The sequence below is a fragment of the Panthera uncia genome, chromosome X (genome assembly GCF_023721935.1).
Source record: "Panthera uncia isolate 11264 chromosome X, Puncia_PCG_1.0, whole genome shotgun sequence".
Classification (NCBI taxonomy): Eukaryota; Metazoa; Chordata; class Mammalia; order Carnivora; family Felidae; genus Panthera; species Panthera uncia.
In genome coordinates, this window is record NC_064817.1 from 37,741,293 (window position 1) to 37,760,335 (window position 19,043).

The 19,043-nt window shown below is 49.4% G+C and overlaps 1 protein-coding gene across 1 annotated transcript in view; it reads right to left on the reverse strand.

The window, feature by feature from the left end:
- Positions 1 to 15,160: 15,160 nt before the first annotated feature.
- Positions 15,161 to 19,043, reverse strand: part of DIPK2B (divergent protein kinase domain 2B) — a 46,896-nt gene continuing 43,013 nt past the window's right edge. The window contains exons 4-5 of the mRNA XM_049644593.1: positions 18,626 to 18,914; positions 15,161 to 17,201 (exon numbers count right to left, since the gene is read on the reverse strand). Coding sequence (XP_049500550.1) covers positions 16,861 to 17,201; positions 18,626 to 18,914 — 630 coding nt within the window. The 3' untranslated portion in view covers positions 15,161 to 16,860. The remainder of the gene's footprint in view (positions 17,202 to 18,625; positions 18,915 to 19,043) is intronic.

The following is a 19,043-nucleotide window of genomic DNA, read 5'->3' on the forward strand; positions in this document are numbered from 1 at the left end:
ACGGACCGTGAGATCATGACCTGAGCTGAAGTCGGACGCCCAACCGACTGAGCTACCCAGGTGCCCCTCCCCTTTTTTGAAATGGCTATTTCAATGTCTTGCCCATGTTTATACTGGGTTTTTTTCCCTTCATTTTTTATGTAAGGATTCTGTGCATATTCTGAGTGTGAGTCCTTTGTCAGTGAATGTGTTGCACATACCTTCTCCCACTCTGTGGCTTGTGTCCTTAGGGAGTCTTCTGATGAATAAAATTTCCTAATTTTAATGTAGTCGAATGCACCAAATCTTTGCTTTATGGTTACTGCTTTTTGTGTCATGTTTAAGAAAACTTTCCTTGGGGCGGTGCCTGGGTGGCTCAGTCGGTTAAGCATCCAACTTTGGCTCGGGTCATGGTTCGTGAGTTCGAGCCCTGCATCGGGCTCTGTGCTGGTGGTGTGGAGCCTGCTTGGGATTCTCTCCGTCTCTCCCTCTCTCTCCCTCTCTCTCTCTCTCTCTCTCTGCCCTTCCCCATGTGTGTTCTCTCTCTCAAAATAAATAAACTTTTTTTTTAAAGAAAGAAAACTTTCCTTGGCCTCACGTCATGAAGATATTCTCCTATATTATATTCTTAAAGGCTTCAAACTTTTCTCCACATTCAGTTTTATAATCCACCAGAGTGTTTATCTAAGGTGTGAGGTAGGGATCCAGGTTATTAGCCTCTTTCAAGCTGCCAAGTGTCCTCTCACGGGCAGAGATCTTTTAGTATCTCCTCCGTGTTCTAATCAAGGCCCTCAGCTGAGCACTCTCTGGCCCTTCTCCCCCGCCCCCCAGCCCCCCAGCCCCCGCATTCTCATTAAATCAACATAGTTCAGATGTTCCCTTTCTCCGACTTGGAGCGGAGACTTCCCTGCCTCACTCTAACACCCCTCACACATAATAACGCCACTCACCTCGTGCTAAAATTCTGAATTTATTATAGGATCCCTGTTTCCAATTCTGCTTACATTTCCCATGGCTGTGCTCCTTCCGAATTTCTTGCCTTATCTTGCCCTCTTGCCCTTCACAAACTCCCATCTTTCTAGCCTACCCAATGACTGACTTTGCTTCTCTCATATTCGTCTTTGAATTCCTGGTACTTAACACTTAGTAGGTACTCAACAAATGTCTGTTAAAATACAATGAAACCCAACCCATACAAAGTACATGTTCTGGTCAGTGGCCCATCATCAGTTACTAATAAATGTTGGCATGATGAATGAATGACCATCTCTGCACTTGTCATCTCTATTATTCATTTTGGTGTCTAACATACTAAAGCAAGCTTTACCATAGTAAAGTTACTGGGAATTGCCTACCTCATGGAGTTATGGGATCCAGCCCTTGGATCCCTTGGAGATCCAAGGAGATCCAGCCCTTGGAGAAATAGAACAGCAGGTTAATGACAGTCCTATACGACATAGCAAAATATTTTGTAGGGAGTGTGAATAAGACAGTGAACGTGAGGCTGATTGGACAATCTGGATAATAAAGACAAGAAGTGCTTACTAAGTGTGGGACTACAGAGGGGCAAGGTCAACACGAAAAGGAGGAGGTAGGCCCCAGCTGAATTTCGAAGGCCTAAGGAATCCCAACCAGGGGGAAAAGCAAATGCAGGGGTGGGACTGAGCTTGGAGCCCGGTGGGACGTTTGGGTTGGTGGTTACGGCCCCTGCAATCTGACCCTATGGCCTGGCACACGAGATCTGCCTGGCTGGAGCCCATCCTGAGGGTTGGTCCCGGAACATGAAAGCGAGCAAAGGTCCTGATGCCACCAGAAAAGTATAGTGTGGTGGCGACATGCATGGACTCTAGAGTGGGACCGAGGCTCAACTCCCAGTCCGCTGCTTAACTAGGGCGTGTCTACAGACAAGTTACTACTATGCCCTGATTTGTGTCCTCCCCCCCTCCCCCCCGCCGCTGCCCCACCACCAGATTCAAATGTCGGAGCCCTAACCTCCAATATGATGTTATTTGGAGGTGGGGCCTTCGGGAGGTAGATGGATTTAGATGAGGTCACGAGGGTTGGACCCTCATGACGGAATCAGTTCCCTTATAAGAAGAGATGCCAGAGAGCAAAGAACACTTTCACCAGAACCCAACTGTGCTTGCCCCCCATCTCTGACTGCCCAGCCTCCAGGACTGCGACAAGGACATTTCTGTCATCTAAGCCACCTGGTCTGTGGCACTTTGTGACACCAGCTCGAGCTGGCCATGACGCCCGTCTTCTCCACACCACGGTCTCCTCACCCACAAAAAGAATGACATCCCAGACCTTATGTGAGGCGTAAATGCAAGCAAAACCAAAACCGAACGAACCAAACAAACCAAAAAACCAAAAATTCAGAATCGTTCCTGGCGCATAATAAACACTCAACAAATCTGCCCCAGGTGGCGAGGTGGCGTTACCCCCAGGAACTGGAAATGGGGGCAGGGCAACCACCCAGGCAGGGAGCCCTCCTTAGCATCACAGATTCTCCAAGGGAGCCCACATCGGTTCGCTCGGTCTCCGTGGGGGTGAAATCAGTAGCCTTTGTTCTAGACCCATCATTCATAACCCCTCCCGAATGCCACAGGACAGCTAAGGGATAAATGAACACGACAGAGTCATTCATGACAGGGTTGGTTCAAACCACACAGATGGTGTCCGAGCCATTTACGTGAGATTTGTCAGGCCAGAGTCTGAGGAAACTCGGCCAAGCATGAAATTTTAATTAAAAATAAAAACTCGAGCCCCGTCATGGCTTCCATTGCGGTTACATTTCGTTGCCATCAGACACAGCTGCTTTTGGACTGTGCAAAGAAGCATTGTACAGCTTCTCTGATGCCAGGCCTGTGAAGATGAGGCCATCCCTCCACATTCCTGTTGTTCTCTGGGGAAGGACCCAGAGACATGGTCTCTGGTCTCTCCCCAGAGAAATGGATTCTTCGCTAAAATAGCAGGTCGCGTGAAGACACGTCCAAGAACATTTATAACAGCTTTATTTATAGTACCTCCAAACTAACTGCGGCCCAAGGTCCCTGGACGGATGAGTGGATGAAAACAAGACACGACACCTCCACGCGATGAAAGTCTACTCGGCGATAAAAAGGAACCGAGTGCGGATACCCACAGCACGGACACATCTCAGAAACGTGTTGGGCCACAGAAGCTGGGGGCAAGGGAGTAAAACGCTGTGTGGTTCCATTGATGCGAAGTTCAAAACCAGGCAAAACAACTCTGCGGTGAGAGAATCCAGAATTACGGCTCCCTTCTTTGCAGGGGGGAGGGCGCTCGGTACTGAATGGGATGTTTCTTGGGGAATGGAAATGTTCTGTAGCTCGATGGCACTCACAGGAGCGGATGTAGCACAGAAACTCCTCCAACCGTGCCCTGGAGATGTGTGCCTTTTTGGTGTGTAAGTTACACCCCGGTTCAAACGGGAAGGAGAACAGCAAGAGGAGAGACGAGACTTCTGGAAATGAAGTCATCAGTAAAGCCAGCAAAGCACAAAATGAGACTCGGGGGAAGTGCCTTGGGGACGTGTCCTCCAACGAGGGGGAGGCCTGTGAATGGAGCCAGTGTTCTGGGCTGCTTCCCAGGGGTGCCTGCTGTGAAGCCGGCCCAAGGGGCGAGGCACGATTTGACCTCGGGGCCAGAGATCTGGCTCCACCGGGCCCGCGCTCCCCAGCCTCCAGAAACGGTTATCGCGCGCTCTTTCTGGGAAGACAGATAATTCTGTAAAAATTACAGGAGCTTTGGGCCAACTCCATTCAGCCTCCTAACCTTCTGGCGGCTGCTTCGAGGGACGTCACAGAGCCAGTTGAGACAGTTTCCAGAGTGCAACAGAGTGGGCATTAATCCCACGGTTTTGCTGCCAAACAGGAAGAGAAATGGCAACTTACAAAAAAAAAAAAAAAAAAAAAAAAAAAAGCCAAAAAAAAGTGAAACAGTTGGAGGCCAAGACTGCTCTCCTGGAGGGCCAGAGTGCATCCCAGACTCCCAGCGGAGTTCTGTGCTGGGCTCAGCCTTCTCCTCGACTCAGAGGGCTGGTTCACGTGACACCCAGCCTGTCGCTTGCACGCCCCCATCCGCCAAAAGCTCTATCACAGGCACTTGGGTGGACAATTATTCCTCATACAAACGTAGCCGAAAGTTACGCGTGTGCAACCTAGACAAAAATTTATGTATTAATACCCCCTTTTTCTCTGAGCCCACGAAGCTGCCCCGCACGACCTGGGCCTCTGAGGCCAGTGCACAGCTCGGATGGAAACCGAGAGAAAGCAGGCCATGGATTTAGGACGGTAGCAAAGGAAACCAAAGGAATGATAAAGGTGAAAGTGATTTTTTTCCGACGTTCACCGTCGGTCGCCAGGTTTCGGGAATGCTTCTGAAACTTTGTGTTGGTTTGTTTGTAATTCCTGGGACTTAACTTGGAAATAATCATTAAGCCTGGTTCACATTGTTTTTTTTCTTTTTTCAATAAGTTTTTATCTCAGTTAAAAAAAAAAAATAGCCATTTTGGTGCCTCAGATGAAGGCTGTCTCCAAGTTAAGGCCAAGGCTCGGAAGCTTGGTCAGGTCTCAGTTGGCCGGCCAGACTGTGGAAGGCGAGAAAAATCCCTGTTCTTTAAAAATGTCTGCGGGGCACCTGGGAGGCTCAGTCGGTTAAGCATCCGACTTTGGCTCAGGTCATGATCTCACGGTCCGTGAGTTCGAGCCCCGAGTCGGGCTCTGTGCTGACGGCTCAGAGCCTGGAACCTGTTTCTGATTCTGTGTCTCCCTCTCTCTGACCCTCCCCTGTTCATGCTCTGTCTCTCTCTGTCTCAAAAATAAATAAACGTTAAAAAAAATTAAAAATAAAAAAATTAAAATGTCTGCATTTTTTCGTAATGAAAACAATACATCTAGATGATTTCTATTTTCTTCTTGGTCCCCGTTAATATTTTCAATGTTTCTATAATGGGCACATATTTAGTATTGTTATTAAAATATTTAAAAAATTTTTTTATTTTTTTAATGTTTATTTTTGAAAAAGAGAGAGAGAGACTGAGAGTGAAGAGGAGGGGCAGAAAAGGAGGGAGAGAGAGAATCCCACACAGGTTCCACACTGTAAGTGCAGAGCCCGATGTGGGGCTCAAACTCATGAACTGTGAGATCATGACCTGAGCTGAAATCACAAGTCGGACGCTTAACTGGCTAAGCCACCCAGGTGCCCCTAAGATATTTTTTTTTAAGTTCCCAAAGCATATTTGTTAAACACAGAAAAGTAGAAATGATTTTTAAACAATCCAAAGCCCCATGATCTAAAGCTAATCAACCATGGCTAATATTTTGGTATCTTTACTTCCAGTCTTATTTCTATGCAAAGCTTTATTTAAAAAAAAGGGAAAAAAATACACACAAAACCAGAATGCGCTCAACACATACAGAGCATTTGGTGATCTGTTAGTTTCACTGAGCATTGGTTCATAGGCATTTTCTTCCGGCATTATAAAGTCTACATAAACAGTATTTCAATTTAGTTACATACATAATCGTGTGGGTGCAACCCCAAATACTTAGCCATTTCTCGGCTCTTGGGGGGTGCCCGGGTGGCTCAGTCGGTTAAGTGTCCAACTTCGGCTCAGGTCACGATCTCACTTTTCGTGGGTTCGAGCCCCGTGTCGGGCTCTGTGCTGACAGCTCAGAGCCCGGAGCCTGCTTCGGATCCTGTGTCTCCCTCTCTCTCTGCCCCTCCCCCACTCGCCCTCTGTCTCTCTCTGTCTCTCTCAAAAACAAATAATAAGCATTAAGAAAAAAATCTCTGCTCTTGGGAATTTAAATTATAGACAACTGTCTGCTATTTAAAGTAATGGTGTGATTATAATTTCAGTGCATAAGTCTTCTGTTTCTTTTATTTAACATTTTCTGGTGTTGCATTAAGAAAAAAAACAACTTTGGAGAAGTTATAGATTTATGTAGTCTGGAGAGTCATATAGTGCTGCGGGGTTTGTTACAAAACCCAGCTGCTCCCACCCCCACCTTTCTATTTGTCTTAGCCCACAGGCGACAACATCTTTTAGCTGATTCTTTTGCCTACTATCGCCTCTCTAGATAAACAGGTTTGAATGGATGCTCTCGACTCTTCTGTTGTAAGCATCATTGAATCTCCCCTGTGGAAGATGAGGATTTTTTTCTTGGCTTTAGTTTTCTTCTCCGTCCTCCCATGCACGCTTTTCCCCTGTAGAGATACGTCATCATTCTGGTTAAGTCGGTATTTCGTGTTGTTAAAAGAAAATTTCCCACAGACAGTTCACTGATCTGGCGGGTTTTATTCAGCGATTCATGACTTGGGCAGCATCCAGTCTAGCTGACAGAAGGGAACTCCAAAGAGCGGTACAAGGCAAGAGATTGTCGTATAGGCCAAAGTGAGCAGGAACAACGGGGTTGTACTGGGCGTTTGCTACTCGGTTATATGGCAAAGAGGGAAGGTCTAGAAGCTTGTGCTGAGCAGGCTAAGTGCTGATTGGTTGATCTAGGCCTTCGTTTTCTGGGAGAGCTGAGCATAGAAACTGAGTTAAGTTTTGGTTTGCTGTCATGGGGCTTAGCATGAGTGACTCCATCTTGGGTGACATTAACAGTGTTTAGATAACGATGCCTATGTAAATGCCATTCAAAGCTGCTCCGTGTAGTATACAATGCTCACTTTTCCTTTCCTGGATAACTTAATTTTCTCAGAAAAAAAATTTTTTTAATGTTTATTTATTTATTTTTGAGAGAGTGTGAGCAGGGGAGGGGCAGAGAGAGAAAAAGAGAGAGAATCTCAAGCAGGCTCTGCACTGTCAGCACAGAGCCCGATGTGGGGCTTGGACTCACAAACCACAAGATCATGACCTGAGCTTAAATCAAGGGTCAGACACCTAACCAACTGAGACACCCAGGCGCCCCTCTGTGTATTTATTGTTAATTCAAATCCAAAGTCTTCACCAATGGTCTAAATCTTCTCTCAAAATATTCAGATGCACCAGGTTGGCATGAGGTGCATCTTCCTGACAGAATGATCGAAGCCTTCCGACCTGCTCCCCTGTGGACTGGGTGGCCCCATGCCTCATGCACAGCTGTCTCCCGGGACCACCTTTTGCCATTTTCTGGGGACCCCTTTCCCCTTCTCCCATGCTGGATCTCTTCTATCCTACACCTTGGGTCTCCTTTATCTTGGTCTACCGTAGTCTTTGGCCGAACACATCCTCCAATAGCTTCCTAAAATACACTGTTTAGAAATGGAAACTTCTAGAATTCGGATGTCTACAATTGGTAGTTCGGACATAGGAGTGATCGATAGTGTTGTGGGTAGAGAATCGAAGGCAGAAATAATTTTCTTTCAGAATTTTGAAGTTGCTCTCTTCTGGCTTCTAGTGTTGGGGAGAAGTTTGAGACCATTCTAACTTCTGACTCTGTCTACGTGACCATTTGCCCCAGCCCCAGCCTCCTGAAACTTGCAGCGTCTTTCTTTTGTCCCCAGGGCTCTAAACATTCATGCATTGTAAGGGGCACTCCACGAGTCCTTACAATGTAAACACGACTGACCTTTTCCTTCTGGGAAATTTAATTTTTTTGTTGATGATTTCCTCCCCTGTGTGTGTGTGTATGTGTGTGTGTATCTATTTGTCTCTGTTTCTGTTGGTATGTCTGTGTGTGATTGTGTACATATGTGTGTCTCCACATCTATGTCAGTATCTGTGTTTGGGTACATGTGTCTGTGTGTCCGTGTGTGTCTTTGTGTATGTGTTTGTGTCACTATGTGTGGTCTATGTTTATGCATGTATCTGTGTCTATGTGTATGTGTTTGTGTGTGTGTGTGTTCTCTTTGGGACTCCTGTTATTGGATATTGGACCTCCTGGGCTAATTCTGTAATTAATTTTTTTCTCATTTTTAGTCTGACTTTTTGCTCTACCCCCTGGGAATTTTCCTACTGTTCAACCCTGGGAAAATTTGGAGCACCAAAATAAATGATAATCATACATTATAACCTATTGAATAAAATAAGAATCCTCCCCTTGTTACTCGGGACATAAAAGAGATATGAAAGCAAAAAGAAAACAAGAATCCACAAGTCCATATTTATACAAAGTATTAATTTTTATTAATTAATTTTATTTAATTAATTGTATTAATTAATACAAAGCATTAATAAGTAAGTAGGGAAGGGGGGCGCCTGGGTGGCCCCGTCGGTTAAGCACCTGACTTCCGCTCAGGTCATGATCTCGCGGCTCATGAGCCAGATCCCCCAATCGGGCTCTGTGCTGACAGCTCGGAGCCTGGAACCTGCTTCAGATTCTGTCTCCCTTTCCCTCTGCCCCTCCCCCGCTTATGCTCTGTCTCTGTCTCTCTCAAAAATAAATAAACATTAAAAAAATTAAAAAAAAAAACCCAAGTAGGGAGGAAGAAAAGTTCTTTTGTTTGACAACAGAATGCTACTCACACATGCAAAGGGAAGAGTAGAATTTTTACAAAATCGTCATTTGGCAACCACCGTAATAAGAGTTATTTAGGCAAAATCACCAATGGATGCTAACGCAAGTGGGTGAAAGTTTGACGAATACAGGAGATTTGCATAATCTCAGAGGATGTCTTCTCCAATTCCCGTTTAAACTTACAGGGCAGAAACCTGGTAGACTTCATGTCAGCCACGTGAGTGTCACCAGTGATGAGACAAGTTGACCTCATGTGTTTTCTGATAGGATGCGAAGAAGGGAGCTCAGCCTCACTTCTGAGGCCTCCCTCCCCCAAATGAAAAGGCTAAATTGAATCATTACGGATCAACAGACAAACCCAAACTGAGGGAAATTCTACAATATTCCTTTCCTCTTCAGAGATGTCAAGGTGATCTCTCTCTCTTTCTCTGTCTCTCTCTCTCTCTCTCTCTCTCTCTCTCACACACACACACACACACACACACACACGGGCTGAGAAAATGTTCCAGATGAAAGGAAGGCAAGAGACATGCCAACTAAATGCAATCTGTGATCCTGAATTGGATCCTGGACCAGAAAAAAATTTCTATGAAGGACCTTACTGGAGAAATTAGAAACATTTGAATAACGGCCGTGGTTACGAAATAATGTGGCATCAGGGTTAACCTCCTGGTTTTGAGAATTGTACTGTAGTTATGTGAGCATTTCTTTGTTTTTAGGATATAAACCCTGAAGTATTTAGAGGCACGTCTGTAACCTATTGTAAGATGGTTCAGAAAAAGATGGTTGGGGGGCGCCTGGCTGGCTCAGTCGGTTGAGCATCCGGCTTCGGCTCAGGTCATGATCTCACGGTTTGTGAGTTCAAGCCCCCGAATCGGGGGAAGGGGAGGGGAGAGGAAGAGAGAGAGACATGGAGGAGGAGAGACAGGGAAGGAGGGAGAGAGAGAGAAATGAAGAGGGAGAAAATGATAAAGCAAACATGGAAAAAATTAAATAGTTGAGAATACCAGTACAGGGTATATGGCAATGATTTGTACGTTCCTTTCAACTTTTCTGAGAGTCTGAAAATATTTCAAAACAATATTAGAAAAAAGGCAGAAAAAAAATGGTAGGTGCTCTGGACGACCAGTGGGGGTTTTCCAGCTGTGACCTTCCCTTAGAGACCTGAGTGGGATGGTTGAGGGGCTTCCGATGTTGGGAGTTTTTAACCTTTTCCCTAGAAGCTCACTGGTCAGTTCTCCTGCCTGGGGTGGGGATGGGTTTCAGCACACGGGAGGGCACAGAGCATCTACTGTGCACACATGCCCTTGATCCCCTAGTTTTCAGTGTGACTTACTGTTCTACTCTCCCTGCTGTCCCTGAAGACCCTTTGATTTACTGTTTCCAGGCAAGGAGTTTCCAATATTTTGTTGCGGCTTGGAGGGCCATCACCTGGCAACGAAGGGAGAGGGAGATCGGGTTCCATTTGCTTTTTATTGGTTGATTGATGGATTGATTTACTTTTTAATGTTTATTTGTTTATTTTGAGAGAGAGAGAGAGGACAAGCAGTGGAGGGGCAGAGAGAGAGAGGGAGGAATCCCAAGCTGTCATCGCAGAGCCCCATGTGGGGCTCGATCTCACGAACCGAGGTCTCATGACCTGAGCCGAAATCAAGAGTCGGACGCTTAATGGACTGAGCCACCCATGTGCCTCCATTTGGGTCTTAAAGTGGCCTTTTAAGACTCATCCTTATTTCAGCCTTCCCTCTTACTTCCTGAAGGATCCAGTGCTGCTGATTCCTCAACTTTTTGAGAGGTTTCGTGGTGTAAGTTGGGAGGGTTCTCAGCATTCTTTGCTGCCAGCTCAGGATTCTGTTCTCTGGGTCCTGCTAAGTTATTTGCTTTCCAGCTTTCAAAATTTTGTTTCTATTTTTCTCCTTTCGTTTCCCCCTGTGTGATAGTCTATGCCTATTAAAAATTCCACTTACTCTCATTTTTGTAGAGGTTACAAGTGTTCAATCCGTGATTTTTAACAGTCAGTCTGTGCATAAATCTCTCTGCATTCTTGATTACTTCCTTTGGATAGCATCCCAGAAGTGAAATTATTGGGTAGAGTGTGCAATCTTTTTTGAGGTTCTTGATGAACTTTGCCAAATTACTTTTCAATAGGATTATATTTTCACCAAATTTCCATGACGTGCCTCTTTTCCTGAATTGTTGCCTGCCTTGGGTAGGATCATTAAAAAAAAATAAAATACAAAAATGTGTTTTAACAAGGGGACTATCAGCTCACTTTTGACACAATTCCCCCTCAAGAAGGATTTTTCAGAGAGAAGCTCCAGGTAGGGGCAAGAGGCAGAAAGGTGGATTCAGCCAATTGGGGAGGGGGGTGCAGGGGTGTGAAGGGGGATCTTCATTTGCGCTACATGATCTCTGTACATGAGGCACCATGGTTTGTGGGTAGAAGGGAAGGAATCAGGAGTGAGTATGTGAGCCCTGAGTCTCTATTGCTTTCGATTGTGGTAAGGACAATGAGCATCACTCTAGAGTAAGCCCCAAATGGGAAACTGGAGTCTTCCTTTTTTTTTTTTTTAAGTTCTATTTTCTTTATTTGAGAGAGAAAGAGACAGTGTGAGTTGCGGGGGCGGGTGGGGGGGGGGGTTGGCGCAGAGAGGCTCTACGCTGTCAGCGAGGAGCCCAACACAGGGCTCGATCTCAGGAACCGTGAGATCATGACCTGAGGCGAATTTAAGAGTCAGACACTTAACCAACTGAGCCACCCAGGCGCCCCGAGTCTTCTTTTTAACTCGACTCAGTCTCCATGTGTTTTTCAGAGTCAGGACCATCTTATCACACAGGTAATGCCTTCACGTTTTGGGATATGTCTTTCGTTTCATACAGTACAACTCCACTGTGCAAGCCAACTTCCTCACCTGGTGGCCAACCAATTTCTGCCTCATTCACCGAGTTGCTTTTCCCCTTTTTATTTTGGGGGGAATATTTGAGACTTTAGACTAGAAATATTTTAGACTTATTTTAGACTTACAACAAAGTTCCAAACTGGTAGACAGAATTCCCACCCGACATCCCCCAAGCAATGAACACTGATGAGATGCTACGTGCTAATCCAAGAGACCTTCTTGGAATTTCACCGACTGTCCCACTGAAAAGCAGCCAAGCAGCCCACAGTAGCTGGGCACTGGCCTGGCATCGTGAAGCCTTCCCCTTGGTGGTGCTCAGAGCCGGCTTGGCCCTCACAGCTGGGCCTCCGTGTTTTCTTTGAACATAAACAATTTCTCACATCGCTAGCATCAAACAAGGCCACTCGGTGACCACAATGAGTCAAGACAAACAACAGGATCATTGTTCAACCAAAAAGAACCCAACATGTCCCCTACCCTGGCTACTATGAGTGACTGCTGCTTTGATAACTACAGGGTTAGCCTGCTTCATTCCTCCTGCCCTATAGACAGGATTTATGGAGATGGGCAATCATGGATTTACCCCCACTTCTTGACAGCATCCAATCCAGAGCAAAGCCCCCCTTCCTTGAACCGTCCCCAAACTCACCCAGCAAGCTCTTATTGGGACACCTTATGTTGCTCCTTGGGGTGCATTTTCTCCTTGTTCCAAGGAGCAATAGACCCTACTTTTTCAACTTGTGGGTGGGTTCCTGGTAAGTCTTGGCTGGTGGCCATTGACACCACCGATGTCCTTCTTCTGGGTCAGGATCCAGACGAGGATCCCACGTTGCATGTAGTTCTCAGGTCCCGTTAGTTTCCCCCTCCCCACCCCCACCCCCCAATCTGTGACAATTCTCTAGTCCTTCCTTGCCTTTCATGGCCAATCGTAGGACGTCCCTCAACTTGGTAGATGTTGTCTCATGAATTCAATTGAGGTTTTGCATTTGGGGCAAGAATACCACGGAAGTGATGCTATGCCCTTCACGGGGCATCATGGTGGGGAGCACACGATATCTATGTGACTCATCACTGCTAATGTTGACCCTGCTCACCTGGCTAAGGTCGCGTCGCGTCTGCCAGGTTTTTTCACCATCAAGTTCCTATTTTTCCTTTCACGCTTAATGAGTATGTTGGTGGCGAGATAACTTTGAGACGATGCAAAGGCCCTGTTTCTCATACTTTCATCTACTAGTTTTAGCCCCCACTGGGGATTCTTGCCTACAACTATTATTATTACTTTTTTAAGTCTATTTACTTGTTTTGACAGAGAGCGAGCGAGCGAGCAGGGGAGGGGCAGAGAGAGAGAGAGAGAGAGTGAGAGAGAGAGAGACAGAGAAGAGAGAGAATCCCAAGCAGGCTCCGCAGTGTCAGCGCGGAGCCCTGTGCGGGGCTCGATCTCACCACCGTGAGATCATGACCTGAGCCAAAGTCAAGAGTCCGACGCTTAAGCGACTGAGCCACCCATTGCTTGCAACAATTATTGGTGTGGTGTTGGCCAAGTGGTCATTTTCCACTCCCACCCTTTCTTCTACATTCATGAGTTGGAATTCTGTAAGGAAGAGCCCTCGCCTTCCCCGTTTATTTACTTATTCGCATATTTATTTAGATAAGTATGGTCATGTAAGAATGGATGTCATTTCTGGGTTATGATATGTTGCTAGCATTATGTATTTTGTGGCCCTTTTGGCTGAGAGACCCTCTGTTCGTGCCCTACATTGGCAAACACAGAATGCCTGTATGTGCCAGGCTCTCGAGACACACTGTCTTATTGAAATAAGACAGCAACCCTAAGAAGGTAGATCTCCACCCCCCACCCCCCTGGACTCCGCCCCCGCCATTTTATGGAGACTCAGAGAGGTTAAACAACTTGACCCAGGTCACATAGGAACCAGCAGAATCATTGTTTGAAACCAGGTCTGTCTGATTCCAGGGCTGTAGATCTTTCCAGAAAGAACACGAATCCAACAAAATATTTATGTTGAACCCTAGAGGAAATGGTCAGGCTCACGGAATCACTTACGGGTGGAAGTCAGATGTTACAGGAGAGGTCTGGAAGGCGAGGGACCTAAAAACTGTCACTCTGAGTGAATTGCCTGAACTAGTTTTCTCCTTTGAACAGCCCACCTCATAGCTGCAGCCGGTGGAGTCCTTTCTCGTAGATCAGTTCCTTGGCCATGGTGGTGATGAAGTGTTTTGTATATCACCTCTGATCCCACACCTAGTCCCCTTGGTTGTGGAGGTCAAGTGAGACCCCAGTGAATCCCAGGAGCCCTCTACACCAAGGTTAACAATTAGTATTCTCAAGCACCCAGGACCAGCTTCACGGGCCATGCAAACTGTACAGTCTCACAGGGCTTGCACTTAATTTAATGTTCTGTGGTCTCGCAAATCTCAATACCAGGAGGCCCCACTGTTTCGTTTTCTACTAGCCGCCCCCCCCCCCCCAGATTATGTAGCTGGTCCTGCTATAAAATGGTGGTGGCTAGCAAAACTCAGCAATACACTCTGAGGCCTCCAGTAGGATTCCCGAGGACTGAGAATGTACCACAATGATTATCTTTGTGACCCAAGTCTCCTGAGTGCTGACTCAACCCATCTCCCGGCCGTCGAGGGGAAAGAGCCGTTCTCAAGGAAGCCCCTCTGTCCTGTCTATGGCCAGCATAATGTCGTAGTCTGTTCGGGCTGCTGTAACCAAACACCACAGACTGGGGGAGGGGGGTGGCTTGTGAGCAATCGAGAGTCGGTTCTCACAGTTCTCACAGTTCTGGAGGCTGGGAAGTCTGAGATCAAGGCGCCGGCAGATCTGGTGTCTGGTGAGGGTCCACTCTCTGGTTCGTGGGCGGCCATCTTCTCACTGCGTCCTCATTTGGCACAAGAGACAAGGGGGCTCTCTGGGGTCTCCTTTACAAGGGGACTAATCCCACCCACGAGGGTCCCACCCTCAGGAGCTAACCACCTCCCAAAGGCCCAGTACCAAGCAGCATCACACCGGGGGGGTAGGATTTCAACGTAGGAATTCTGGGGCGACGCAAACATTTTGTCTAGAGCACACGGTCTGTGACAAACACCAAGCCAGAAGGGCTGGAGAACGCAGTCGTTGTCCTCAGCAAGAGCATTTTCCAAGCACCCGCTCTGTGCCCAGCCCGGTTGCCGTGGGGAACACAAAAGGACCCCATGTCACCGCCATGCTGAGGGAGCTCCCAGCTGGATGGCAGGCTGGGACACAGATCTGGAACCATCTGAACCTCAGCCCTGGGTACAGGTGCATACAGTGGGCAGGTCCGGCGTTGGAACCTGTCACTATAGACTGGCGTTGGGGAATACTGCAGGTCAGGTTCTTGAGGAGCAGACGCTAAGACAGAGTGTGGGGCGCGTGTCAGTTTCCTGTGGCCGCTAGAACCAATTACTACAAAATGGGTGGCTTTCAGCTGCTAGAAATGTATCGTCTCGTAGTGCTGAAGGCCAGAAGTCTAGAATCAGTTTCGCTGGGTCGAAAGCAAGGTGTTGGGAAAGGTGGTCAATCCTTGCCCTTCCAGACCAAGCCAGAGGGCAACGGTCTCAAAGACTCTCAGGCAGCCCAACCCTGCCCTTCCAGAAGCTTGGCCCGTCATCCTCACTATTATCATTGCCCTGGGGATGGGGGGATGGGGTAGTGCCTGGAACAGTCGAAGGGCAAACCCCAAAGACAACCAATCTGGTGGACCACAAATACGACTTTTCTTGGCCCATCTTTGAATGTGAGTGAAGGGACCCAATGTGGTTAGGACAGGGTGAAAATCAGCAGGTGACGGGGAAGGTAGGAGGGGCATGGACTGGTAGCAGGAGTTCTGGAACTATCTCAGCGAGTCGCTCTTCCTCCTTGGGCCTCAGTTTCCCCGTCTGCCGTGTGAAGCCTGTTAAGTCAGGCATTCTGACCTAAAGGTGGTGATTCAGAGGGAAGAAAGAGGAGGCCGACCGGGAGGTCCCTGAGAGGAGAGGGCTGACAGGGAGGCTGGACAAAGGTCCAAAGAGCCCCCCACTGAGGTTTGAGGTGCCGGGCAAGACTACACACAGGGGCCCACATAGTATGTGGCTAAATATCTCAAAGGTATAAAGCAAACTGACAGACTGTCGAATAGAGTATGTTTTGTTGGCTGACCTTGAAAAACTATTTTTTAAATGTTTATTTTTGGGAGAGAGAGAGAGAGAGAACACGCGAGCAGGGGGAGGGGCACAGAGGGAGAGGGAAACAGAGAATCCCAAGCAGGCTCTGTGCTGTCAGCACATTCCCCGACGCGGGGCTCGATCTCACGTACTGTGAGATCATGACCTGAGCCGAAGTCAAGAGTCAGACGCTTAATGGACTGAGCCACTCAGGCGCCCCCCCCCCCCCACCACCAGAATTTTTATAATGACCTGTAAGGTCAAGTTGGAATGCACATTCTCAGACTCCTTAGCCTCCTGCACTGGAGGCTGTTGGTGATGACAGAGCTGGCCTGGGGCCCTGGCTGTGGCTGCGGTGTCCTCACAGACCTCCCGCTCCAGGGAGAAATCCATCTTGGCGGTTAGGCCAAGGCCACGCTCGCAGCAGGCTGTTTTCCTGCCAGCGACCGAGTGCAGCCGGGATATAAGGGCCGTCTGGCCTGGGGAGACTCGGGGCTCCTCTGACGGCTGGCTTGTCCTCCAGGAAACCCCAGCAGCCCTGCCGAACCTTCCTTTAGATTGTGCAGCTGACCATCTCTCCCTCACTTGGGCTCAGACTTGAGTTGCTCCTTCTTGCCTTCCACGCGGGCATCTTTTTGAATCCGATTCTCACCCCTCTCACCCCTGTCCTGACACCTGCTTCTCGGAGCTCCTGGACCGACACATCGCCCCCCCACCCCCAGCCCACCCGTCATCGCTTCTCACCCTTGGCTCACCCGGAGTGTGGCCCTGTCCATGGGTCTCCTCCCCCCGACCCGTGGCAGTGTGGGGAGCACGGCAGGAGGGCCAGTGGGAGCACACAGAGAGCAGGCAGGGGGCCCCTCTGGTTGGAGTCTAACAGGGTCTTGGCCAGAGGGCCTCCCCCTCCCCCTGCCTTCCCTCCCAACGGCCCCCACCTCCACGGCTCTGTCTCATTTGCCCTGCCTGCGCACACTTCTGGAACATTCTGTAACCACCGGCAGGTGTCTGTGACCCTTCACATCCCCCTGTCTTCTTTCACGAACTCGTGAGTCTGATGGAGAACAGGGGACACTGAGGCTCCGAGAGGTCCAGGGAGTGTCCACACCCGAGTCTGCCACCACCTGGCCCTGGGACAATCACATCGTGTGACACAAGCCCCCTCTGGCTGTCAGCAGGTTCCTCAGGTCCTGGGAAATGAACGTGCATTTCTCCTAATGTCTGGGGACACAGCTACCTCTTTGCACCCTGCAGCCACGCGACTGGAGGGGGGGGGGGGAGGAGCCAAGGATGTGGTCCCCGCCGGGCCACCAAAGGCCCCGGGCCCCTCAGAACTTCTCATTATACTTGCAATCCGGGTAGCGGTAGGCGAATCTGGGGTCGCAGGTTCTCAGGGGCCTCAAGAGGTCCTTCAGGCGGCTGGCGGCCCCGAGGACTTCGGGGTCTGGGCTGGCATCCTCCCCACATCGAGCAAGGGCGGCGTCTATCTCGTCCTGCACGGGGGAGGGGAACTTGCCCTGGAGAAGCTGAGGCAGCACCCGCCGACACACCAGCACCAGGCTTTGCTTCTCGGGGACGGCGTCGCAGGAGGGCAGCGGGGCCCGGCAGCCGGAAACCAGGCAGCTGAAGATGTCTGGACTCTCTTCTGCCCCGGCGGCCGCCTGGCTGCCTGGAAGAGAGATGGGAGATGTTAGATGCCCTGCGGGGGGCGCCACTGGTTAGACTTGCGGGGTGAATGGTGCGGCCAGCGCCCCGGCGTGTCCAGTCACCAGATGCAGAGCGTCGGGGACACAATGGTCCCGGCTGGGAACAACAGTGGGACGGGCTCTCTGTGCTGCGGTAGGATGAAGCCTGGGCACGGAGCGTGCGCTTGTCCCTGCCACAGGCTGGGTTCGAATCAGAGGGCTCGCATCCGCACTGCGATGCTCCCATTATAATGACTCAATGGGCGAGCCCCAGAAATCGCTAGAACCGGATCCACTGGTTCTTTTTGAGTCCAGAGTTGGGAGAAACAACAGGTGATTCAGAATATGCATTCAGTGCGACCGACAGGCGCAATAGTTTTCGTATCCCCAGTATTATGGAACCGGACTCATTTCTTCTAACTTGATTCTTTTTTTTTTTTTTTAATGTTTATATATTTATTATTCTGGAGAGAGAGAGAGAGAGCACAAGTGGGGAAGGAGCAGAGAGAGAGAGGGAGACAGAATCCGAAGCAGGCTCCAGGCTCTGAGCGGTCAACACAGAGCCCGACGCGGGGCTCGCGCTCATGAACCGTGAGATCACCACCTGAGCCCAAGTCAGACATACAACTGACTGAGCCACCCCGGCGCCCCCTGACTTGATTCTTCTTAATAAAGGCAAATCAGGAAGCAAGTGTGGCTTAACCGGCCTGTCTCCGTAGGCCTTCTCGTATAAGCAAAATCGGAGATCAGAGAAGAAAATCCTCTGTCCTCTGATTGGGTTCGGAAAATCCGGTCACGGCTAGAAACTGAGATGTTCCAAGAGTTCTAGAACCCTGGATGAGCCGGGGCACATGGGGAGAAACATGATTCACTCATACACCTCAACTGATGCCGTGGTTTTTAGTCTGAACATTTTTACAAAGCGAAAGTGCCGAAATGGATGGCAACGTGTACCAGTGAATCAGCCAGATATGTAAGTTTCAGATAAGGGCTAGAAGCATCTGATGTGCAAGGCTCTGAGAAAATGGATCCGGTGGTGGTGTGTGTGCGAAGAGGGGGCAGGGCGAGTCCCAGTGTGCCCAGACCGAATTGGGTCAACAGCAGCGCCCTGAGGGTGCAGTCGGGGCCGGGCCACGATGCAAAATGCCTCCATGGCCAAGGTCCAGTTCCCCTTTAGAGATAGAGTCGGAGCACAGACTCAAACGGGGGAGAAGGACATTTTACGTGACAGCTGACACCCCCCCCACCCCTGCCGCCCCCGCCGACCGTGGGCTGCTCTCACTGTGACACCCAGAGACTGGAAAGACCCGGGGTGGGACCTCCCCCTCCCCACTCAGTCACCCCTCCCTGCCTCCTGTCACCCTGACTTCCCCTCTGACAGCTGCTCAGCCGGGCCCACGCTGGGTACCTTCCTGCTTGTCGATGACGCCCAAGGCGCTGGCATCCCGGATGAACAGATGCCCGTTGTTAAAGATGCCAAACGTGCCCGCATCGACGTGGGTGAAGTAGAAAAAGTAGTTCAGATCGTTGCTCCTCAGGGACTCCAGGACCCCGAGGAGTTGGTAGGCCAGGTCGGCCGCCTGGTCCGGGGCTGCGCCGTAGAATTCCCGCAGAGGGCTGGTGCTGGTGCTGACCAGGAATCTGCCGCAGGAGCCCAGGTACTTGGGCAGCGGCCAGCCCTCGGCGCCGGGGAAGATCTGGAAGCGGGAAGGAGGACGCATTAGAGGATGAGAGAGAAAAACTTGCCGGGACACCTGTTCCCCTGCCTCTCACCGGCAGCACCCAGAGGGATCAGCCTTACCGGGCACCCTCCGTCTCCAAACGTG